Source organism: Chrysochloris asiatica, unplaced genomic scaffold (genome assembly GCF_000296735.1).
Source record: "Chrysochloris asiatica unplaced genomic scaffold, ChrAsi1.0 scaffold00039, whole genome shotgun sequence".
Taxonomy (NCBI): domain Eukaryota; kingdom Metazoa; phylum Chordata; class Mammalia; order Afrosoricida; family Chrysochloridae; genus Chrysochloris; species Chrysochloris asiatica.
The window spans coordinates 12,221,017-12,246,838 of record NW_006408557.1 but is presented as its reverse complement, the minus strand read 5'-3'; the positions used below and the strand labels follow the sequence as shown (position 1 = coordinate 12,246,838).

The following is a 25,822-nucleotide window of genomic DNA, read 5'->3' as shown; positions in this document are numbered from 1 at the left end:
AGACGACAGCTGAGATGTTGGGTTCTTTCAGCTTCCAGAAAATTATCACCTATTTTTTCAGATCAAAGTTTCTATTAAAATTTAGAGCAATATGCTTAAAGAAAACACAATGCATTTGGCAAATGATCATATTGGTACTAAATATCACTGAATGCCATGATGAAAACGTTCTCTGGACTGAAAATTCTTCAGCATCATCAAGGTATAACCAAGTCAGTGAGAAGAGTACTCAATCTATATGAATTTTTAATAATGGACCCAAGTTCAGCTGAGCTGTTCTGTTAATAGCTTATACACAGATATTTGTAAGAGAACAGAGTCCCAAAAAGCATGTGTAAGTACAAAGTATGCTTTTCATCCCATATCCCATTTCATTACCTGTCTCCCTCCGCGATCATCACGTCTGGGTGGATACCCACCAGGCCCGGCTAGTAGCTGATACTGGTTTGGCTGGAAGGCTGCATTTTGGGTTTGAAGCATTCGGTTCCATGGTAGCAGAGGCTCAGCCCCAACACCTCTGTGGAACGGATAATGGGTGCATTAGAAATTAAGCTTGTTAAACACCAAAAAGCTTCAAACCTGTAGGCAGCATCTCCAAATTTTAGGACAATTCAATATGCCCAAATTTGTTATAAGGGATACACAATATTCAAATGACCATCACGTCATTTATGTCCAGTGAAAAGTGTTTTATGAAGTAGCTGTATTTATTAAAAAGTGTATTTAAAGTCAAGTGAATCAGGTTTGACTTTCAAAAAATATTTTGCCATTTTCAATTGTGAAATTTCCTTTTTAAGTTAAAGATTTGAACTGAAGATCACCAAGTTAGCTACATTCAAAATACTATCCAAAGAATAAATATGTACAACACAAGAGAATGAGGCTTTATTTAAAAAAAATGTCCCAACTCCTCCTTGGAGTCCATTCTTCCTAGTTAATTGCAGGCTGCAAATGAATTCTTACTGCTGAGTATTTTGAATCCAGGGTAGGGGACTTGGCTGTTTTTTCCCATCCATTATTCTGCTCAATATGTCAGAAGGTCTGATCAGGAGGAAACCTTTTCAAGTTCTATTGATGCAGCTTTCAATTGACCACGGTGACCTAGCAACATGAGCACTAATTGGCATGGGCTGACTGGCATTTCGTGTACAGTTTACATGGGAACACAGATTCAACAGCTATTATAACCCAGTTTACCGTCCCAGATTACTAGTCAAAAGAAATGTTTTAAATTGTCTTCAAGTGCCTATTTTAACTATGCAGATTAAAAGCAACAGGTATAATGAATTAAATCATAACAACTAATATTGTCACATAAACATTGTAGCAAATATATGCTTTCTAAAGGCAATTACCATTTAAGATATAACTTTCTCCTTGAGGCAATTTCTTTAATTTCCAAATTACTGAAAAGAACAGTAACTATAAAGAACATGCAAAAGCAAAATTTCTCTCTCTCTCTCTCTCTTTCTCTCTCTCTCTATATATACATACATTGTAATTAAAAAGCTTTGGGGCCAGTTAAAAGATACTAGGGGAACTATAGTAAAACTTTAAATTTATTAAAATACTGATTTAGCTGGTACTAGCTAATAACCATACTAGTATATACTCCCTAAAGCATTCTTCCCACAGCTGTTCAGCCTGAATCCATCTTCTTACCCAGCCCCCCATTCTCCTTCCTTCATTTGCAGCTTGCCTTCCCCCACCCTTTTTTTTTTTTTTAAAACCCTAAGATAATTATTTTTCTGTGATGGCTTGCTTGAAGATAAGAACAGATCTCTGAAGAACTCTAGAAAGGCCAATGCTACCTTCAAAGTTTACGGTTGAAATCAGAACTCTAATAATTTTCCATCAGTGATTCAAAATACTATTAAAAATATGCCTGTATTTCAGAAAGAAAATGCATGTTTAGGGATTTTTCATTCTTTTTCAGATTCATTAACACAATTGTGTTCTGGAAACAGAAATAGTCTTCCCCAAGTCTTCACAGGAATGAGGGGCTATGATCTGTGCTCTGACTGATGAGGCTCATTAAAAATGGGTCCATTAATGCAACAGTGATGTATCAACAATGTAACTCACACATAGTATTAACTATGATCAATTAGCCTTTTCAGTTTTATGATAAAACTCACTTAACTGAGATTAAGAAAAATTTGCTGGTATGAATAATACATATCCTATATGTAATTTTAAAATAGGTTAAGAACAAAGTTGCAGGTTAAATATGTAATTCTGGTTTTGCTTTGAAATGATTGCTTATTTTGGATGAAGGTAAGTTTTATGATAAACATTATTAAAAATTAAAATTAAGCAGATGGACTTAAGACTTCAGAAGAGAAACATGTATTATCCTCTTCTGCCTTCCCTTTGTTAGCATAAAGGCCTTTATTTTCCACAAGCTTATCATACAAGGCAACTTCAAAAAGTTCATGCAAAAATGAAACTAAAAGAGAATGGAAATTTTCCATGAACTTTTTGAAGCCCCAATGTATTTCTAAGCTAATTGCATTAATTTGCAAATATCACAAAATTTACCTAGGAAAACGCATTTTAAGATTCGGGATGAAAGCAATGAGATTAACTCATTTTAACTGAAGCCTCCACTGACAAGAAAACAATGGGACAAAACTCAACTGACCAAGGGAACTCAAATGCTGGACACTTCTCTGCTTAGTATTAATACTAGCTTGTCTATCTTCAGGGTGCCAGGGCGATATTTTTATTTTTGAATCAATGAATATATTAATTACAATAAATACTACCAAATACATAAATAACTCAATTGAAAGAAAACTGTAATTCTCATCTAAAGATTCAAAATGAATGAACTAAAAGTCAGTAATACCTGGTTTGAATAAGAATTCCACTACTTATTAATTATGACAACTTAGGAAAGTCAGAATGACTATAAGCTTACATTTTTTCCTCTGCATCTTAAAAAATCTGAATGATTGGACTAGCAAGTTCTTCAGATATGATTGATGTAATATATTTACTTATTTGGTGAAAGCCTAACAAAGTAGTTTAGGATGGACAAAATCAAATTTTTTCTTAGGATAAAATAGCATATTATTTAAATGATCAAAACTGAAAGACTTACGATTCTAGTATGACTCACCTTTAACTTTTGCTTAAAAAAGCATGACTTTAAATAACTCGACTAAAACAGAAACAAAAGTCAGTCAGCACTCAGCTTCAGCAGAATATGACCAAAGAAATGATGGACATCAGGCCCAGGGAAGGAAAAAGGTTGATTTAGGAAAGCTTTTAATGTATACTGAGAGAAGGAAAGGAAAATAGATGATGAAATTAAAGGGGAAAAAAGTACCTAAAAGTAGGAAGATGATCTAACAGAATATAGACGTTATCGAACAATATTATCACACACAAGTAAAATTTTGCCTAAGATAATTAAAAAATGGTCACATAGACAAAGAGCTGCCAGAAAGTCAACTGGATTCAGAAGAGGATGTGTAATCAGTGATACCAATTCTGGTATTTGATGGATCTTGGCTAAATGCAGAAAATACTAAACAGAAGTTAATGTCTATGCAAAAGTATTCAGCTGTGTGGATCATAACAAATTATAGATAATATTGCAAAGAATGGGAATTCCAGAACAATGAGTTAAACCAAGAAGCAATTGTTGAAATAGAACAAGGGGATAGTCAAATGTTTAAAATCAGGAAAAATGTGTGTTAGGGTTGTATCCTTTCACTATATTTATTCGATCTGTAAGGCCAAGCAAGTACTCCAAGAAACTGCACTATATGAAAGAAAATCAAGATTGGAGAGAGACTCAGTAACAACTTGTTAGTATGCAGTTGACACAACCCTGCTTGGTGAAAAGTGAAGAGAACTTAAAGCACTTACTGATGAAAACCAAAGAAATAAGCCTTTGAAACAGATTACATCACAACATAAAGGACATAAAAATCCTTATAACAGGACCAATAAACAACATAATGATAAACAGAGAAAACATTGAAGGTATCAAGGATTTCATTTTACTTAGATTCATAATCAGTGCCCATGGAAGCAGCTGTCAGACATCAATGTATTTCATAACTGATTTGATGGCTCTTAACAATAACAAAATCTCCAAAAGCCTTCTTTAAAGTGTTAAAAAGGAAGGTTGTCACTTTGATGACTAAGGTGAACTTGACGTAAGCAATAGTATTTTCAATGGTTTCATCATATTCACAAGAAAGGTGGATAACAAATAAGTGACGCCAGTGAAGAATTGATGCATTTGAATTATGGGGTTGGTGAAGAATATTAGATATATCATGGATTGTCAGAAGAACAAACAAATCTATTTAGGAAGAAGTACAACTAGAATGCTCCTTAGAAGGAAGGATAACAAGACTTCATCTTCCCATACTTGGAACCAGTCCTAGAGAAGCACATCATGCTTGCTAAAGCAGAGGGTAAACAAAAAAGAGGAAGTCCCCCAAGGATATGGATTGACAAAGTGGTTGTAAAAATGAACTCAAACATAGCAGCAACTGGGAGGATGATGCAGGAGTGGGCAGTGTTTTCTTCTGTTGTACATAGGGTCACTATGAATTGGAACTGACTCAACAGAACCTAACAATAAAAGATTCTTTACTTCCTTCAACTGTAACACACCCAGCTCTCACTTATCAACATGGCTAGGTTCCAAAGGTCTAGTTGTTATGTAAACTTGGAGAATAACTACATCATTTACTTAATAGTCAAACCACTGAGAATCATGGCCCACTCAAGTTGACAAAAAAACCTTAGCCATCCTAGCTAGTATTACTCTTGCCTTGCAACTCACTATTCATTTCTTCCAGATTGTTATTAATGTGCAAAATAGATTTTTTTTTTATTACTGTTGAAAAGCAAAATGTTAGTTAATGAGATAGTAAGTGAGGAACAGGTGTATTATACTCAGAGTTTGATGAATTTTGTTGGTGTTAAAAATTTCTTAGTAAAGAATGGAAGGGTGAATTAAAATAAGTTTCTGAGCTTATGTGTACCTTGGCTTTTTCATCTGTAAAACTGTAAAAGTAACAGCATCTACTTCAAAGGGTTGCTGGGAGAAATAAATGATGTCATGTTATTAGCACATTGTGTTAGCACAGTGCTGATACTTCATAATCAGACAACAAATGTCTGCTTTTACCATTAACATGGGAAAGCACTGAACAAGGTGGGAAAATCAAGTTTTACAATCAAATTTGACAAATTAATGCAAAAAGACAGTCACTTAAATTGACATCAGTTCTAATCTGACAGTATAACATTTAGAAAAAATTCAGCACTTATTTCAAAATGAGGCTATTCTGAAGACGATGAAACAGTACATTCTGTGTGCTTTATATTGAAAACAAAAGAAATACAGGTACCACTATTAGTCATGCAGGTTACACTAAGTAGTTGATAGTATTACTAAACAATTGAATAAAATGGTTCTCATCAGCTTGAAGAAAACAAATGAAGATTTGGAATCCCTAACAAATTTCAGAATATTTTAAAAAGTGAACAGCATTTATAATCCAGTACACAAAAAACTTTATTCATTCAAATGTGATCAGATCAGATTGCTAAAGCTGAGGAGAGAGAAACAAAAGATTAGAAATGAGAAGGTAAAAAAGGAAGTCTCACTATAAAGCTCAATTCGTTTTAGCAATTCCCAATGGTGGCAAAATCAGCATGAAAGGATACATTTTATAGCTGTCCTTTAAAAAAAAGCATCCTACAGATGCTAATATAATTATTCATAACATGACTAGCTAGTCTTGCCATATAGAGTCCATCTAACTTACAAGCACACAACTTATCAATGAAGGAACACATGTAAAACATCCCTTATTATTAAACCATGTCACATTCTTTCTATTCCACGGTACTTATTAGACTGCAGATCCCATAATCCTCTTCTGAGTCCCTTCTGTGTTTAATTCAGTTCAGTCTTAAGTAGTTAAAGAAACTGTTTTCAGTGGCAACTAATAACTACTGACCTACAGTGACACTGCCCTACAATAGGCTTGTCAGTTCTGAAAAAGTTGTACCAAAGAAGCTGATTAGGACTTCAAGAGGTTTGTAGCAAGAATCAATGGTTGGTCTGTACTAATGCTCTGTTGCCGGCACAGAAATGATAAAAGTGGAACACCATTAGTTATGCCTCATTAAGCCGCACGGTCCTTCTAAAAAGAAATTTGTTTAGCCTGTCCAAAACCTAATACAGTATTAAGTTCTCTTGTTACATTTTCCAGGGCAACTCAAAAGCTCAAATAAAATAAAAGTTAAGAACCAAGAAAAATAGAGAAGTATATAAACATGAATCTTTTAATTCAAAATGTTAACCTTCTATTTTCCAATAGGACAGGTGTAAGATTAATTGTGTGGTTTATTTTCTTCCTTTTTTTTTTCAAAAAGGGGGAGGGATAGGAGGAGAGACTATTTCAAACCATGGAGATTTTAGTTTCTAAAAACCCTCTAAGCCCCAAATGTTGATGTGGGAAAATATTTTAAAAGAGTGTTTGCTTTTATTACCTTTCAAATCTTTGCTGCTGGAAAAGGGGAGGAGGACCTCGCCAGGAATCCTGTGGCCTCATGTCTAGAAAAGAAACATGGAAGATTTAAGCAGATTTTAAATAACCACTATTCACTACCCCATATTTTATAATGAAAAGTTGTTTGGAGAGAATAAGAAACTGAGACAGAATGAACATCAAATAAACCAAGAACTTAATTACACATGCCCCAAATGAAAAAAAGAGACCAACTAAGTAATTTTTTGGTTAGTTTTATTATTTTTTCTTTAGTAACAAAACCTAATTTAGCAACCTTAACCATTATAGTCACACAACTGTGTATATGTGTGTGCTGCTGTTAAGTGCTGTAGAGTCAGTTCCAACTTATAGCCACCCTATATAGTTTTAAAGGAGTGGCTGGAGGGTTTGAACCACTGACCCTGTGGTTAGCAGTCCAGTGCTTATCCTGCAATGCCATGCCAGGCCTTCTGCACCCTTTTCAACACAGGATTCCTGTACCAGTTTCAGCACCTGGACGCCCTTCAGTGGGGGTTTATGTGTGATCTAGTCAAAACAGTGGGTTCCAGAAGTTGTCTAATGAGTTCACTGTTTGAGGACAACTACATCCTCTCAGACTCCTGGGACCCAAGGATAACAAGGCTTATCATACTGTATTCAGGCTCACATTTTAATGGAAACACAAACTAGAAAAATCTTTTCTACAATGATTAAAGAAAAGACGAAATTAAAGCTTATCTCTGGTTTGCTGTTGTTACTAAGTGCCTTGGAGTTGGTACCGACTAATAGCGACCCTGTATAGGGTTTCCAAGGATCACCTGTGAGTATGAACCACCTACATTATGGTTCAAATCAACCTTTCGGTTCAGTGCTTATCCTATAGCATATCAGGTTTGGTGGTGGTGGTGGTGGTGATGTGCCGTGGACTCCGTTCCGACTCACAGCGTCCCTGTATAGGGTTTCCGAGGCTATAAATCATTATGGGAGCAGAAAGCCTCACCTTTCTCCCGCTGAACAGCTGGTAGTTTCGAACTGCTGACCTTGAGGCTCGCAGTCCGATTAGTAACCACTACGCTACCAGAGCTCCTTAGCGTATCAGGTTTGGGATTCAAAAATAGGCAATCTGGTTTACTTTATTAAAAAAAAAAATTGTGTTTTTTTTTAAAAAAAACTTACACAGGAGAACCAGGAATAAGTCAAGCTGTGTGATGTTTCCTCAAATCTGGTTGCTCACAAGAATTCCTACATGGAACAACAGGTTACTATAACTGTAGGCTTTCTTTCCCCCACTACATTGAAAGAGTGGTGTCTCTGAAGATAGGCACTGGATAGGGAACCACCAGGTTGGCAGTTTGAGTTGACCAAGGTTTTGCTGGAGTAAGATGACGCTTTCAGCTCCTGTACAGATTTACAGCTTTGGGAACCCTGGACAGTGTCAGTATGAGTTGGAACCAATGTGATGGCACTCTAGAGAGTAACACTGGACTGCGAACCACAAAGTTGGCAGTTCGAGCACACCAGGCACTCAGTGGGAGAAAGATGAAGCTTTCTGCTCCCACAAAGATTTATAGCCTCAGAAACCCTACACAGGGTTGCTATGAGTTGGGACCAACTGACAGCATTTAACAACATGGCTAAGGATGCCAGCCTGAAAAAAGTTTTCTAAATGTGGACAAACTATGCTGGATTACAAAGTAGGTTTGAACTGCAAGGTCGGTGGTTCAAGCTCACCAGCTGCTCCTGGGAAACCATACACAGGATCACTATGTGTTGGAACCGACTTGATGGCACTTAACAACACATATTATATCCTATCAGTAAATTTAGTGCCTTTAAGTTGGTTCCGACTCATAGCAATTCTGTAAAGGGGTTCAAACCCTTTTTTGATGGTGTGTTTAAACTGCCGACCTTGCTGCTCACGGTACTGTACTTATCCTACAGCACCACACCAGAACTTCGATTAGAAAAAGTAAAACTAGAAAGACTTATAAGACAAATTTAGACACACATTATTTTCAATGAATTATCATTTATGATTTATGAGAAAGTAACTACTGAAAGTAAAATCAATATATAGACTTTTTACCCCCCAATTATTACTTTAACTTGAAGTTCAGTGGTCTATTCAGATTGTATTTAAAATGGTAAGAATCAGTCAAAATGTTCACAGAACTATTTTATTTCAGTGCCTTCACATATACAAAACTGACTAACATAACAAAAGTCAAAGGAAATACAGTATATTTCACTCAGAAACACTATGAGTCGGAATCGACTCAACGGCACTTAACAACAACAAATGAGACTAAGACAAGTGAGTTGACTGCAGGGATATGTTTAAACATGTTTTATATGGAATAAACCATGCGTCTAGCAGTACTTCTGACTTATCCTTGTGCAGCTTGGATGAAGAAAGGGGATACAGCTATGTCTTTCAAGTAAGTAAGTAAGTGATGGTAACTCCCTCTCTACTGCAACTGAATTAACTGTCCAAACAAGTGTACTAATTAAAGGAACAGTATTAATGTCACATGCTTTTTCTGAACATCATTGACTCAGAAAACACATTTTATAAGATAGGGAAGAAATGCAATACATCAAATTCAATTAACCATATACAGTCAAGATAAAAACATTTTAAAGTATTCTCTTAAACTCTTCTAAATCATTTATTATTATGTTACTTCAGCAATAATGGACTCAAACATAACAACTGTATCGTTTATTATTATGTGTGCTTCAAAAGCAATGGGTTCAAACATAATATTTGTGAGGATGGTGTTTTGTTCTGTTGTGCATAGGGTTGCTATGAGCACCCAACAACAATAACAACTATGTGTCACTTATACAATACACTCTTTTAGCAACGAAGATTAGAAACCAAGTTTTGCTGTAATACAGTAAAACTTGGGAAAACTGGAACGTGTATAAGGTAAAATACAAATATTTCCCACTAAAACAAGTGACAGAAAAGTGGTAAGATTGTACCCAGTTGAAAGTGGAAAACTTGCAAGATAGTATTTGGAAAAACAAAGTAGTCTCATCAAGTCACGGCTTTCACAGGTTTCACTTTATTTAATTTGGCAAATTAAATTAGTAAACACTTACTTGACATAAGTTTTGGAATCTGGGCTTGTCCTCTCAAGAGTGGTCTATATAAGTTTCCCTGATAAGTTGCAGGTGGGGGTACAGCATTACCATAACCGCCAGTTCCTGAGCCTCTTGGCATAACATGGCTGTAACAGGATCCCCATCATCACATATCAGGAAGAAGAAGAAGGAAAAAAAGATATATTCAATAATTGATACAAGTTAAGCAAAACCAAATCTAGTGGCCTTCTCTTTACAACTATAATTAATATAATTAATAAAAAGATAACGTTAACAGAGTTCAAAATTATACACAATGGTAAGGGTGACAGCAAATATTCATTCGTCATAACAAGATTCTTAATTGATAATCACTTAAATATTACTAATATGAGTAAATTAACATAATGAGTATTTTTCATTTTACTTTTTGTATATTTCCAGTTGTTGCTATCATTGTACACAATACTACTATAATCTAGCTATTTAAAAGACAATGGAATTTTTCCTCGAACTTTTTGAAGTCCCTGTATGCATACCTATAGAAGATATTTTCACATTTTTTGCTATCATAGATTAATAGGCACTAGATATATTTGGGTTTATAACCATGCTTATGGAGTGAGAAATTGATCAAAACTTAAAAGAGTATTTTCAGGACTCTATTTAGTGGCACTACTATGTTGCTTTGTTGAAATAATGCAAAGAGATATAAAAACTTTTAAGTTTCAGTTTCCTTTATTATTAAAAAGAATGAATACTTTCTAAATTTAGATGCACACCCATATTCATAGCAGCACTATTTGCAATAGCAAAAAGATGGAGACAGCCTAAATGCTCATCAGTGGAAGACTAGATAAACAAACTTTGGTACATACACACAATGGAATATTATGCAATGTGGAAGAATAATGATGAATCTGCAAAATATAACATGGATGAACCTGGAGGATTTTATGCTGAGTGAAAGTTGCTGTAGCTGTTAATTATATAAGACCACAACACTAAAAACTGAAGAAAAGGTTTTCATGCTAAAGTAATCATTCTTTGATGGTCACCAAGGGTGAGAGGGAAAAGAGAATAATTCACTAGCTAAAGGGTAGACACATGTTAACATGGCAGATGGGGGAAGTAATACACAAGAGGGAGGCTGGCAGTAGAATGATGAAGACAGGTGAAAACACAGAGAGGCTTGCAATGGTTAAAGGGAATAGAGGTAAATGCTGTTATATACATAATTCCGCAACAACAATGTTCTTGCGGTAGAAACACAGGCATACACATACATAGATATATACACTGAACCAGATATAGAGGCTGAATGGGTACGGAAGGGAGAATGAGAGCACACCTATTGGTACATAAGGGTTTGACAGAGGATATTTGTACAAGGGTGTTTAACTTTGAGGTAAACACACCTATGGATATGCAGGACACGTGTCAATATGATGAAAGTTTCTTAGACTTTATCAAAACAAACATCTTGAGGCAGCAAATTACTGAGCTCATGATTATAGTATCAGAGGACACCACGGTCAATTGGCTAACACAGACCACAAAGACAATGTTCTAACATCCTACTTTGGTGAGTAGCGACTGGGATCTTAAAACTTCATGAGCAGACATGGTTTCTCCATGTGTGAAAGAAAAAAGAGTGAGTGATGAAAATTGAAGATGCTTGAAAATAATTAGTCTAATGGACTCATGGAGCATGTAAATATCAGTCTCCATGATTTTGAGACCAGAAAAAGTAGATGGTGCCTAGCTACAACTAGCAACTGCTCTGAAATGGATCACATTAGAAGGTCCCAGATAGAGAGGTGGAAAATGTGGAACAAAACTCAAAATTATAAAAACAGACTGGGCTTATTGGTCAGAAAGAGACTGGAGGAATCTAAGACTATGGGCCATGGCCACCTTTCAGATCTGGAATTGTTTTTGCTAAGTGCCACTGAGTCAGTTCCAACTCCAAGTGACCCTGTAGAGGGTTTCTGAGGCTGTAATCTTTATGGGAGCAGAAAGCCTCATCTTTCTCCCATGGAGTGACTGATAGATTCGAACTACTGACATTATGATTAGCAACCCATCTTATAACCCACTATGCTACCAGATCTCTTAGCAGATCTGGAATAGAACTCAACAATTTTCAGAGAAGTGGTAGTTGGTAGGTAGTGAGGAGGGACAACATTACTATAATATGCTTACCACGGAATGGTCATCAATGGAAGAATGGATAAACAAACTTCAGTAAATACCTCAGGATAGAGTTAAGAAGGGATGGGAAGGAGGGTGGAATGGAAATAAGGACCGCAGGGACAAACTGTGAAAAGTTTTTGTTACATGGAGTAGATTACAATAATTCAGATGAAGCAAAGTTTATGATTTGTTGAATGCAAAACTGTTCTTCTCTGTAAACCTTCATGCAATTCACAATTAAAAAAAAAAAAAAAAAAAAGGATGTCAAGAAAGACGGAAACTTGGTGTAAAGCATAGAGAAGTCAAAGAGAATGGAAAAAACAAGGAAGTAAGCTGAACAGAAAATTTCAAAGGGTAGCCCAAAACAACAATGTCAATCATTATAATGAAATGGCTGGAGTTACAAGACCAAAAGGGAAGAATACACTCAGCACTTCTCAAACTGGAAGAACTGAAGAAATCATTAAAGGCTTGACTTGTAATATTGAAGGACTCCATGGGCAAAATATTGAATGATGCAGAAAGCATCAAAAATAGATGGAAGTAATACACAGAGACACTTTACCAAAAAGAAATGATATTCAACCATTTTAAGAGGCAGGATCAGGAACCGATGATACTGAAGGAAGAAGTCCAAGCTGCACTGAAGGCAATGGCAAAAAACAAGTCTCCAGTAACTGATGGAATATAAATTGAAAAACTTTTCAACAAACTGATGCAGCACTGGAGGCTGCATTTTGGAAGACAAAAACCTGGTCGACTGATTGAAAGTGATCCTTATTTGTGCCTATTCCAAAGAGAGGTGACCCAACAGAATGTTGAAATCTTAGAATACTATCATTAATATCACATACAAGTAGAATTTTGCTAAAGATTATTCAAAAACAGTTACAACAGTACATACACAGGAAGCTGGTAGAAATTCAAGCAGAATTCAGAAGAGGGCCTAAACTAGTGATACAATGCTGACATCAGAAGGATCTTAGTTGAAAGCAGAGAATACCAGAAAAACATATACTTGTCCTTTATTGACTGTGCAATGGCATTAGACTGTCTGGGTATTCCAACTATGAATAACACTGTGAAGAATGTGTATTATGGAACACTTAACTGTGATCATGAGGAATCTGCATATAGACCAAGAGACAGCTGTTAGAACAGCACAAGAGGATACTGAATGGTTTAAAATCAGGAAAAATTGTGCTGTCGGGTTGTATTCTTTTACCATTCATATTCAGTCTGTATGCCTAGCAAATAACCTGAAAAGCTGGATTATATGAAGAACGTAGAATCAGGATTGGAGGAAGGCTCATTAACAACCTGTGATATTTGTAGATGATACAGCATTGCTTCCTACAAGCAAAGAGGACTTAAAACACTTACTGGTGAAAATCACAACCATAGCCTTTAGCACAGATTGCATCTCATTGTAAATAAAGCAAAAATCCTCAAAACTGGACTGTGAAATAACATCATAACAAATGGAGAAAAGACTGAAGTTGTCAAAGATTTCACTTTTTTTTAGATACACTGTAATGTCCTTAATCATCTAAGTGTTCTTTCTAGTCATAGTCTGTAACTTCCACTAAGCAGTATTTCAGCCCTGCTGGTTCTGGCCAAAAGTAGGTGGGAGAAGACAATGATGAGTCAGCTGTGGATGTTAAGAGAATTAATTGCTGGTGTAAAAACTTGAAATTCTAGCATGAGTATAAAATGAGTCATCTCAGAAGCAGGTATGTGGATCTCAGTACCATCAAAGAAGAAGAGCAAGGAGTGGAATGAATCCTTTGGACCCTGAGATTCATGCACTGAACCTCCTCTACCCAGGGATAGAAAGCTGTGACACCAAAGGAAGGGAAGAGAAGCAGCAGCAGAAACAAGAACCAAATCCACAATCAACACTCATGGAAACAGCAGTCAAGAAATCAAATGAGGTACTGCATTAGACTTCTTTAAAGTGTTCAAAAGCAAAGATACCAGTTTGAAGACTAAAGTGCATCTGATTCAAGCCATGGCATTTTCAGTAGTCTCATATTTATACAAAAATTGAACACTGAATAAGGAAGACTGTAGGAGAAACGATCCATTTGAATGTTAGATATTCAAGAACACTAAACTTATCATGGACTGTCAGAAGAACAACGAAATCTATCTTGAAAGATGTGTAACCAGAATGTCCTCAGGAGCGATGAGGAAGACACTTGGTCTCCCATACTTTGGAATGGTATCAGAAGGGACCGGTCCCTAGAGTAGGCCATCATGCTTGGTAAAGTGAAGAGAGTCAGTGAAAAAGAAGACCCTCAATGACATCGTTTGATACAGTGACAACAGCAATGGGCTCAAATGTAACAATTTTAAGGATGGTACACAACCAGGCAGTATTTAGTCCTGTTGTGAATAGGGTCGCTATGAGTCAGAATCAATTTGGGAGCATCTAATAACAACAAAGGCTAGCTAAGGAAAAGACAACTCATAAACTAATATGAGTAAAGGATACAAACCAGAAACTCACAGATAGTATAAATGGTCACCAAACACATAAAAGATTCTCAATCTCATTATTAAGTAGGGCTGAATTTACACAAAAATTTACTATTCAGCCAGTGTGTAAGCAGAAATTTAAGAGACCAGTGGCTTTCGATTCTTCATAGCTGGTTAATACTACTGTCAACAAACAACATACATTAATTCAAGTCTTTTTTTTAGGGTAACGAGAATATTTTGAAATAACTATCAGATAGTAAAACCTCTGAAAGAGAGAAATTAATGTAATTCTTATTCAATACATATAGCAATATCTCCATTAAAGCAAGTGAATTTTTAAAATAAAAGCATTTATGGAAGTTATTAAAATACCGTAGTGGTTACGAATCGGGCTGCGAACCTTAAGGTCAGTGGTTCGAAACTACCAGCCACTCCGCGGGAGAAAGATGAGGCTTTCTACTCCCGTAAGGATTTACACCCTCGGAAACCCTGTACAGGGTCGCTATGGGTCGGAACCGACTCGACGGCACTTAACAACAACAACATTAAAATACCTATGATACAGCTGTATTTTATGGTCTCATATATGTGTGTTATAAATATTCATTTATAATCATTTGTGAAATGATCTAGAAAAAAACAAATTGACTACAGAACAGAAATCCACCACTCACCCCAAAGTCCTGAATGCTGCCTGGTCCATGTGGACGGGTCGCCGATCACGATTAAAGCCTAGCTGGGGCTTCCATGGTCGCCCATTGCTAGACTTTTCCCAGTCACCAGGTTTCAGAACTGGTGCTGGCTTCCTGACAAATTTAAAATACAACACTTCAGTTACAGGAATGAGCCCATACATGAAAAATAAACTCAGATACCTATATTTTGTAACTGCACTGTCGTTACCTTGCTCCTGGAAGCATTACTGCTTTAAAAATGTAATCTTCTGCAAACTGTGGGTCTTTAAAATTAATGCTGAAAGAGAACAATAATGAATTCAATAATTTTATTTATTTGCCTAGCTTAACTATCAGATAAAGTTAAGCACTTTTCATAACACCAAGTAGTTAATTATCTTACCAAACTGCTGCTTATTTCCAGGGCACAGGCTTCATGTAATGCTCTCTATGAAAACAGCCATGTTTCTAGTTATTAGTGATCACTATTGTTGTTAGGTGCCATCGAGTCAGTACTGACTCATAGTGACTCTATGCACAACACAATGAAACACTGCCTAGTCCCATGCCAACCTCACAATCGTTTCTATGCCTAAGCCAATTGCTACCACCATTGTGCCAATCCATTTTGTTGGGATTCTTCCTCTTTTTCTCTAACCCTCCACTTTATCAAACATGATATCCTTCTTGATAACATGTCCAAATATGAGATATAAAGTCTTGCCATCCTGGCTTCTACAAAGCATTCTGGCTGCACTTGCAACACAGATCTGTTTGTTCTTATGGCAGTCCATGGTACTTCTAATATTCTCCTCCAACACCATAACTCAAATGCATCAAATCTTCTATGGTCTTTCTTTTTCACTGTCCAACTTTCACATACATATGAGGTTACTGAAAATACCATGGCTTGAATTAGGAGCACCTTAGTCCTCAAAATGACATCTTTGCTCTTCACCACTTTAAAGAGGTCTTGCGCAGTACATTTGCCTAACGCAGTACATGTCTACATCATTGGATTTCTTGACTGCTGTTTCATGAGCACTGATGATAGATCTGAGCAAAATGAAGTCTTTGACAATTTCAGTCTTTTCTCCGTTTATATGGAAAATTTCAGTCTTTTCTCCATTTATATGGATGTTGTTTATTGGTCCAGTGGTGAGGATTTTTGTTTTCTCTACATTGAGGTGCAACCCATAACAAAGGCTCTGGTCTTTGATCTTCATCAGTATTTTAAGTCCGCTTCACTTTTATCAGGCACAGTTGTATCATCTGCATGTCACAGATTGTTAATGAGTTTTCCTATCCTGATGCCTGCCATGTTTTGCTTCGTATAATCCAGTTTCTCAGATTATTTGCTCAGCATACAGATTGAATAAATATGGTGAAAGAACACAACCCTGGCGCACATTTTTCCTAATTTCAAACCATTGGGTGTTCCCTTGTTCTGTTCAAACAAATGCTTCTTGGTCTATGTACAGGTTCCTCGTGAACACTATTAAGTGTTCTGGAATACTCCTACTTTGCAATGTTGTCCATAGCCTGTCATGATCCACACAATCAAAAGTTTTTGTGTACTCAAAAAATCACAGGTAAACATCTCTCTGAGCTCTGCTTTCAGTCAAGCACCATATGTCAGCAATGCTATCCCTCATTCCACATTTTCTTCTGAATCCAGCTTGAACCTCTGGAAGTTTTCTGTCAATGTATGGTTGCAGCTGTTTTTGTATTGTCTTCAGCAAAATTTTACTTGCATGCAATATTAATGATACTGTCCAATGATAATCTGCATTCTGTTGGGTCACCTCTCTTTGGAATGGGCACAAATATGGATCTCTTCTAGTCAGTTGGCCATAGATGAGTGAGTGCCTACAGTGCTTCATCAGCTTGTTGAGAGATTTCAATTTGTAGTCAATGATCATAGAGCAATAAAATACATTGTCCTGGCTCTTGATACAATAAAGGAGACAGGTCATAGAAATTACAGTAACAACAAAAACATTTAATGACCACCATCTCTCATTTTGCCAGATCTTGATCAAGATTCTCCCTTTAGCATCTTAGTGAATAGTTCTTGTTGCAATAAAGAAAATATACACATAACAATGAAAATATTTACAAAACAATGTACACAAATGGCTGAGAAACCTCTTGGAGAGCAGGAAGGAACCGCACTCAATTTCCTTAGTTGAAACCCTGCATTCTACTCTCCTAATGTGTCTTTCTTTGATAATGAAACAGGCACATTTTAAAAAAAACGACAATTGCCAATTATTTAGTGAATATAAGCTGAGCCAAGCATCCTTCCTAATAAGGTGTGTGTATGTGTTTGTCTACCTCAAAACTTGGTTAGTATTTAAGTCTTCCTTCTTATAGAAAGACCTCTTTGAGGACTCTGGATGTCTGCCTGATACATGTAGTTTTTCCAGTTTTTTATTGGGAACTGTGTAAAGGTTTACAGAGACGATCATCAGTTTAACATTTAACAAATTATACACTCTGCATCATTACGTGGTTGCAATCCCTTCCATCTGCCAACATGCTAACAGTATTAACCTCTATTCACTTGATCTATTGCATTCCTTGTGTCTCCAGCTACCTTCACTTTTCCTCTGCTAATCTTTCTCTTGCTGTATATTTCCTGCTCTGTCACTTGTGTTAACATGTGTCTACCCTTTAGCCCAGGACTACTGGTGTGGCACTGTAGGATGAGCACTGGACTGCAAATCACAAAGTCCACAGTTCAAACCCACCAGCTGCTCCTCAGAAACTCTACACAGGGCCACTATGAGTCAGAACTGATTCAACAACACTTAACAGCAAGGTTATTATGTTTGGTAAGGTACAGGGTCAGAGAAAAAGAGGTAGACCCCCCAACGAGATGGATTGCCCATCGATGGACTCAAGCATGGCAACAGAAGTGAGGTTGGCCCAGGATCAGGCAGTGTTTCATTCTGCTGTGCATAAGGTCACTATGAGTCGGTATCAACTCGATGGCACCTAACAACAACATACCATACATTGGATGGCCAAACTTTGTCTCTGATACTTCAGACATATTATCAGGAGGGACCAGTTGCTGGAAAAGGATAGCGTGTTTGGTAAGGTGGAGGGTTAGAGAAAAAGAGGAAGACTCCCATAGAGATGGGTTGGCAGCATCAATGGACTCAAGCGTGGCAGAGGTTGGCCCACAACCGGGCAGTGTTTCGTTCTGTTGTGCACATGGTCGCTATGAGTCAGTACCAACTCAATGGCACCTAACAACAACATACCATATACCACCGAAACCCTATACAGGGTCGCTATGAGTCAGAACCTACTAGATGGCACTCAACAACAATACACCTACAAGAAAGACCAGTTAATACCACTATTATTCAAATTTATGCAACAACCACCCAGTGCTGATGAAATTAAAGAATTCTACCAATGTCTTTAAGGAGCTCTGGTAGCATAGTGGTTACCGTGAAAGAGCCTGAGAGAGATGTTGGATACTCACTGCTGACCTGTGTGGAGGACACATTTGGAAGGAACCAAAGGAGCTCTGGTACCGTAGTGGTTACTATTCGGGCTGCCAACCTCAAGGTCTGCAGTTCGAAACTACCAGCGGTTCTGTGGGACAAAGATGAGGCATTCTGCTCCTGTAGAGATTTACAGCCTCGGAAATCCTTTGCAGGGTCACTATGAGTCAGAACCGACTCCACGGTACTTAACAACAACAACAATGAACATCTTTAGTCTACAATTAGAAGAGAAGATGGCAAATTGTCTCATTCTGGATGTGTTATTTGGAGGGACCAATCCCTGGAAAAGGACATCATGTTTGGCAACTGGTTTTTGTTGTTAAGTGGCACTGAGTCAGTTCCAACTCAGAAGAACCCAACATAGGGTTTTCAATGAGCAGCTGGTAGATTTGAACTGCTAACTTTGTTGTTAGCAGTCCACTACCAATCCTACAGTGCCACACAGGATTCCTGGTAAAGTGGAGGGTCAACAAAAAAGATCAGCAACAAGATTAATTAACACAGTGGCTTAAATAATGGGCCCAAACATAGCAACAATTGTGTGGATGGCACAGGACTAGGCATTGTGTCTTACTCTGTTATATACAGGACCAGGGCATTTATAAATTCAACACAAAGTGATCAAAATTTATAACATTTTCTTGCAGAAATAGAAAAAAAAATCTTCAAATTTAGCTACTAAACTAATTTAGAAGAAGAGAGCAGGAGAACCCATTCTTACGGATTTTAAAACATATTGTGCAGATACAGTAATCATAACATCCTGGTATGGTATAACAAAAAATAAATAATCCAACGGGAAAAAACTGAGTAAAGAAAAATAAACCCATACAACTGATTTCTGACAAGGGATGTAGGTCCATTCAATGCGAAAAGAAAAAGTCTTTTCAGTGAAAGTGTTAGGAAAGCTAAATTTCCACATGCAGAAAAATAATAGGATCCATGCTTCATAATAATATATACAAAAGCAAATCTTAAATGGATTAAAGACCTAAATGTCCAAATATAAAGTCATGAAATTCTTAAAACAAAATGCAAGAACAATACTGAATGGCCAGCTTTTAACATCGGATTATCTAATATAATAGCTAAAAGATGATCAGTAAAAGTTAAAAATAAATGGAACAACATAAAAACTTTAATATTTTGTTCATCAAAATATCTTACCATAAAATGAAGACAAGCTACCTTCAGAAACCACATATCTGATAAAATTCTAATAAAAATGTATCTGAAAACTTTGACATAGTAAAAAAAAGACAAATAATCCAGTCATAAAATAGGCAAAGGTTTTAATTAATTACACATTTCACCTAAGAGGACATCCAAATGGCCACCAACACATGAAAACATGTCAGCATCATTAACCGTCAGAGATACAAATATCATTTCACTCCAACAATGGTTGGCTACGTAGATTAAAAACAAACAGAAAATAAGAAGAGTGATGGTTCCTCAAAAAACTAAAAATAGTCTTATTTTTTACTATTTATAATTCGCATGTTATTGTTAAATGCTGTCAAGTTGGTTCCAACTCATAGCGACCCTGTATAGGGTTTCTGAGAAGCAGCCCAAAGTTTCAACCGCTGTCCTTATGGTTCAAACTGAACTTACGGTTGAGTGCCTATCCTACAGTGCCATGCTGCTTGGTACATATATGCAAAGACTTGAAAGTAGAGACTCAAATAGGTACTTTTTAATGTAATGTTCATTATTGCACACTATTTGCAATAGTAAAAAGGTAGAAACAACCTAAATGACCACCACTGAATAAATGGGTAGTCATCCAGTGAGAGACATGAAGTCTTGATACATGCTAAAATATGGATAGAACTTAAAGACACCATGAGTGAAATGAGTCAACAACTACAGGATGACTTGTTATGATGTCACATATATAAAAAAGACAAAAATAAGCAAATGTATTGAAAAAATTCCATTTATCTTGTTTCTGACTCATAGTGACCCTGTAGGACAAAGCAGAATTGTTCTATGGGGTTTCCAAGGCTGCAATCTTTACTGAAACAGACTGACACATATTTCTCCCACAGAATGGCTAGTGGGTTTGAATCGCCAACCTTCTGCTTAGCAGTCAAGTGCTCTAATCACTGCAGAATCAGGGTAGCTTGGTAAACATTAAGTACTAACAAGTTGGTTTAGATTTACAGCTACCTGTATAGGATTTCTGAGGAGCAGCTGGTGGGTTTGAACCAATCTTATGGTCTGCAGTCCAATGTAGAGAACAAAATTTCTTAGTGGTTATCGGGGGCAGAAGGGAGTAGGAAAAGTACAGAGATTGCTTATGGAGTACTGAGTTTCAGTTTAGAGTAATGGAAACATCACACTACAAAGAGTAACACAGCTGATCATTCATTATAACTTCTGTCACTAAGGCATATACCTGTAACAAGTTGAATTGGACAATTCAACAATTTTAATCATGCTGTTGCAATCACCATGTCAATCCATCTCACTGGGGTGGGGTGGGAGGTGTTTTTCTCGTTGACTATCCACTTTGCCAAGCTTCATTTCCTGTTCCAGGGACTGTTCCCTTCTAACAACGTGCCCAAAGTACGTTATGACAAAGTCTTGCTTTCCTCACTTCTAAGAAGCATTCGGACTACACGTTTTTTTTTTTGTTTCATTGCAATGATTACAATCCTCTCCATGCATCATCAAACAACCAAAGGGCACACCCCGGCCGTCAGCACACAGTCCCTCTCCCTGCCTGAATCCAGAGTCCACAGCTGCTCCCTCTCTCCACATCATCGTCTCTGCCTCCATTTCTGGCGTCACTGCTTCTCTGGGTAGGGTCCCACAGTCTGCTCTTCTCACTTGAGTGACCTCCACTCCTGGACTGCAAAATCAATCACTCGCCTACTTTTGTTACAAAACATCTACCTTTACATTTCTGACCCTCACAGTCAGTCCTGATAGCAATTATTCACTGTTGTGCCACAAGAGTCTTATCCCCATCCCCTTTCATCAGCCCTGTCCCAACAGACTGGGAACCACTCAGTGGAGATTCTACCTGCCCCCATACCCTCTGGAACTAGGCTCCCTCTTGAAAGCTTGTAAGTCACTTCTTGCTTTTGTTGTTGTGTTAGGTACTGACTCATACCGATCTTATGCACAGCAGAACGAAACACTGCCCGATCCTTGCCTTTGTAGCGCCCCCATTTTGGGTAGTCAATGTCTAAGTTGTCCATTCCTGTCAACCCTATGTACCGAGGGGGTGGGAATGATCCTTGCTGTAAAGATTTGTTCCCTCTTTTGAGCTACTGCATCCATAAGAATAGATCAAGTTCATCAAGTTGTAGCAGATTACACTTTTTTTCCTCTTTCTTCTTCTATTCAGTTCTGATCATCCAGCCACTGAAGTCAGGTCTAGTGGGTACTATCCGCAAGTATGGGTGTTTTTGTGCATCTCTCCTCATTTCATATCAGCTGTACGCTTCACTCTCTGCTCTAGTCCTCTGGCTTTAGTGATTGGTGCATAAATCTGAATAACAGTGGTATTAACTGAGCTTCCCTGTAGGCGCATGGATATTATCCTATCACTTATAGCATTGTACCTCATGACTGATCTGGATATGTTCTTTTTGACAATGAATGCAACACCATTCCTCTTCAATCTGTCATTCCCTGCATAGTAAACCATGTGGTTGTCAGATTCAAAATGGCCAATACCTGTCCATTTCAGCTCACTACTGCCTATGATATCAATGCTTAATGTGTTCCATTTCATTTTTGACAATTTCTAATTTTCCTATCTGGACTCATTAGGGCTTTGCAAATACAAAATAAAGATAGAAAACTGGTAATAAAACATGACCTGCAACTGATGTATGCCAAATTAGATTATCTTTGTGTCAGTGGTTATATGCCGTGGAGTCGGTTCTGACTCATAGCGACCCTGTACAGAGTTTCCGAGGCTGTATATCTTCACGGGAGCAGAAAGCCTCATCTTTCTCACATGGAACAGGTGGCAGTTTCAAACTGCTGACCTTGAGGTTCGCAGCCTGATTGTAACCACAATGCTACCAGAGGTCTTCCAAAGTTCAGCCAAAAATTTTTAGGGATCACATATGTGGTAGCATGGGAGTGGGGGTACAAACAGTCATCGGGAATTGAACCGATCTCCTCTTCTTGTTAGGTAAATGCTATCATTAACTAACTCGTGGCGACCCTGTGAAAGGTCTCTAAGGAGCAGCTGGTGGGTTTCAACTGCTGACTCTGTGGTTAGCAGTCCAGTTCTTACCCTACAGTGTGACATCAGGACATGTTTACAGCAGTGTTATAAGAAAGAAAGTGTAAAATGTACTTACTAGCACAAAATATCAAAGCAAATGTGCACATATAATTTTCATGTACATCTCTTTGTGACTGTGGGTTAAAGGTACAAGGTAGACAAATGGGGAAAGGGGATTCTCTAACCTCTGAACCAAGGAGAAGTAACATCTAAGAGGATGTAGTTTAAGTATCTGCATGATTGGTTATAAGGCTAGCAGAGGAAATAAAAGAACAAAGACAAAAAGGAGTCCCAAGACCAAGTAGTTTGGTTTAATTTCAACAGCCCTTTTCAGTGGACATCTGAGGACGCAGACCCTACAAAAAATGACTTGAACAGCTATATTCTCAAGCAAAATGCAAAGAACACCAATCTATATGCACAGGAAACAAACTAATTGATAACAATGAAAGTGCCCTAGGGTCTCAAAGCTTATTTCACTCCTAGAACCAAAAGGTCTGGGGTTAAAACAGGTTGGTTGAACTGAGTTATGACGACTGAGGGCTTGCTCTGACCACAATGTGAAACTGTTTCAAGTTGCCAGTAAGAGAATAAAGTCATCAATGTTGAATTTCAGAAAAATTAATCAGGCAGCAGTATGTAAAAATAGACGGAGAGACTCCTAATGTTATTAAAATAAATCATCTGTGCATGAACCATGAGTTTGAGGTAGGAATGCTGGATAAGCAAATGGAATGGCAGAGGTGGGAAGACTGGATAGCAGGTTTAGAGAAGCCAGGGCTAGGGATGAAGATCTGCAAATCATGCATAAAAAGAGTGAAAACTAATCAAATGAAGGAAGTAGTCAAAGTAACCATCTCTTAGGGAGAAAAGCGTCACACGGATAATAGCTCCAGAAGGACCATGGCTCTACCAAGAGATTTACTAGGGAGGAATCATTTATTTAGTATGTGGGGGCTTCAGAAAGTTCATAGAAAAATTCCATTATCTTTTCATTCCATTTTTCCACAAACTTTTTGAAGTATGAGTAATTTTCTATGTCAATTATCCCTCAATAAAACTGCCCCCCAAAAACAATTATTCATGCTTATTTTCTTTCTCTCTGCAGTTCTCAAATCAGAATTATTACTCTCCTTTTCTCGATGCAACTGGTTCCCCCCCTAGATAAACTAATCAATTAATCATGTTTGTTTCTGATACTGGAAATTTAGCAAAGAATCTTTTTTCCCCCCCTTTCTTTCAAATGCTCTACTTATAAAATGAAAGGAACTCTGAAAATTTGAATCCAAACAAAAATTGATATGGAAAGTTACCATTTGGTAACCGTCTGTTTTATTTTTAGGATGTATAAGTTGTGGCTGATAATTTAGCACTGGAAAAGTATGGCTGAATTGGCTTTAGCCTTATGTTGTTCTTTAGTTTCTAAAACATAATTGAACTTATTTAGATTTTGGGGAAAAAAGTATTTACTTAATCTTTAAACCAGTGGAAACAATTAATTTTAAGAGACGGTGCACCTTCAAATTGTTCTCTAAGATTTGTGTTGGGGACATGTTTCTAAGATCTGAATTGGGAGCCTAGGAGGGAGAATGCTTTTTTACTCTTTGACTTCATAAATAGTCTTTGCCTCTTCAGTGAGTGTTTCTAAACTTACTGACAAATACTAACTTTCAATCTCCTAATGATGTGTAGCATATTAAGTATATAGATCACTTTATTGTTTGGTTCTGAGAAATAGGGAGGATCTTTGAGATTGTTTTTCTCTTAAGTTGGGCTTTTCAAATTATTTGCTTGCTTGCCAATAAGCCTTACTTACAAACATTGTAGTACTGGTTACATTAAAAAAATGCATCATTCACATCTTTAAAATATTCTTGAAGAGATAAAAAAGCTACATAAACACTTGACATGTCTTATAGGAAAAAAAAGCAATGGAGAGTAGGCTAGGGGTTGTTCCTGTGGTTGTTAAGTGTCATCAAGTCAGTACTGACTCATAGCAACCCTGTGTAAGATTTATGAGGAATGGTTCGTGGGATTGAACCACACCAACTTTGTGGTTAGTAGTTCAGTGTTTATCCTACAGCACTGTACCAGGACTCCAAGCAATAAGGAGGAAGGCACAGAGGTCAATGAGAAACTGACCAGCCAAGTAAGGAATAATGGAGAGTTAGAAAGCCAGAGCATACAATGAACTCTTAAGCCTGGGGAGCAGGGGAAAGGAGAGGCCCAGGAACAGAAAGGAGAGGCCAAGAGGAAAAACTGGCGAGGGGCAAAGGACAGAAAGTCTATATTGAAACACTGAATCTGAGGTAAAGAAAAGGAGTACATGTGTGTATATACACACCCCTCCAAATGAACAGAAAATAGTGTTGCCGGGATAGAACACCTTTCTTTAATTATAAAATCTATGTAAAAGGCTTTATAAACGTAATTAACAAATAATTATTCCGAAAATACTATTTTTAAGCAAAATACAAAAATGGACACGACTACCAGGATGAGGAAAATTAAGGAACCAACTCAACAGTACCTAATGACAAAAACATTTCAGCTCTCTTCAAAGATCAGCCACAAACATGGTGAATACATATGGGATCAGAATTGAAAAATATAAATAACCTCCTAGGTCACAGCTGATATATTTTCTAAGGGCTTTTTTTATGAACTTAAGACACTTCAATAACCTCTGTAATATTATTTTCTCAACACTATATACATGTGAGGAATTCTGGTGTGGTGCTGTGGGGGTTAATGCACCAGACTGCAAAGTCGTTTGAACTGCAAGGTTGGTGGTTCAAGCTTACCAGCTGCTCCTTGAAAACCCTATACAGGGTTGCTATGGGTCAGATCTGACTTGTTGGCACTTAACAACAACAACAAAATATACATGTGAAGAACCCACCTCAGATCAATTTGAGAGAAAAAAAACTCTCAAACACTTAATGGAATACTTGCTATTGTAAAGTACCATGGAATCGGTTCCGACTCATAGTGACCCTGTACAGGGTTTCCAAGGCTGTAAATCTTTACAGGAGCAGAAAGCCTCATCTTTCTCCCACAGAACAGCTGGTA

The 25,822-nt window shown here is 37.2% G+C and overlaps 1 protein-coding gene across 2 annotated transcripts in view; it reads right to left on the bottom strand.

Moving 5' to 3' along the window:
- XRN2 (5'-3' exoribonuclease 2) overlaps positions 1-25,822 on the bottom strand; it is a 124,002-nt gene that overhangs the window by 3,052 nt on the left and 95,128 nt on the right. For both annotated transcript variants that reach the window (XM_006860650.1, XM_006860651.1), the window contains 5 exons: positions 15,204-15,272; positions 14,975-15,106; positions 9,639-9,766; positions 6,532-6,595; positions 379-517 (listed from right to left, as the gene is read on the bottom strand). In XM_006860650.1, coding sequence (XP_006860712.1) covers positions 379-517; positions 6,532-6,595; positions 9,639-9,766; positions 14,975-15,106; positions 15,204-15,272 — 532 coding nt within the window. The remainder of the gene's footprint in view (positions 1-378; positions 518-6,531; positions 6,596-9,638; positions 9,767-14,974; positions 15,107-15,203; positions 15,273-25,822) is intronic.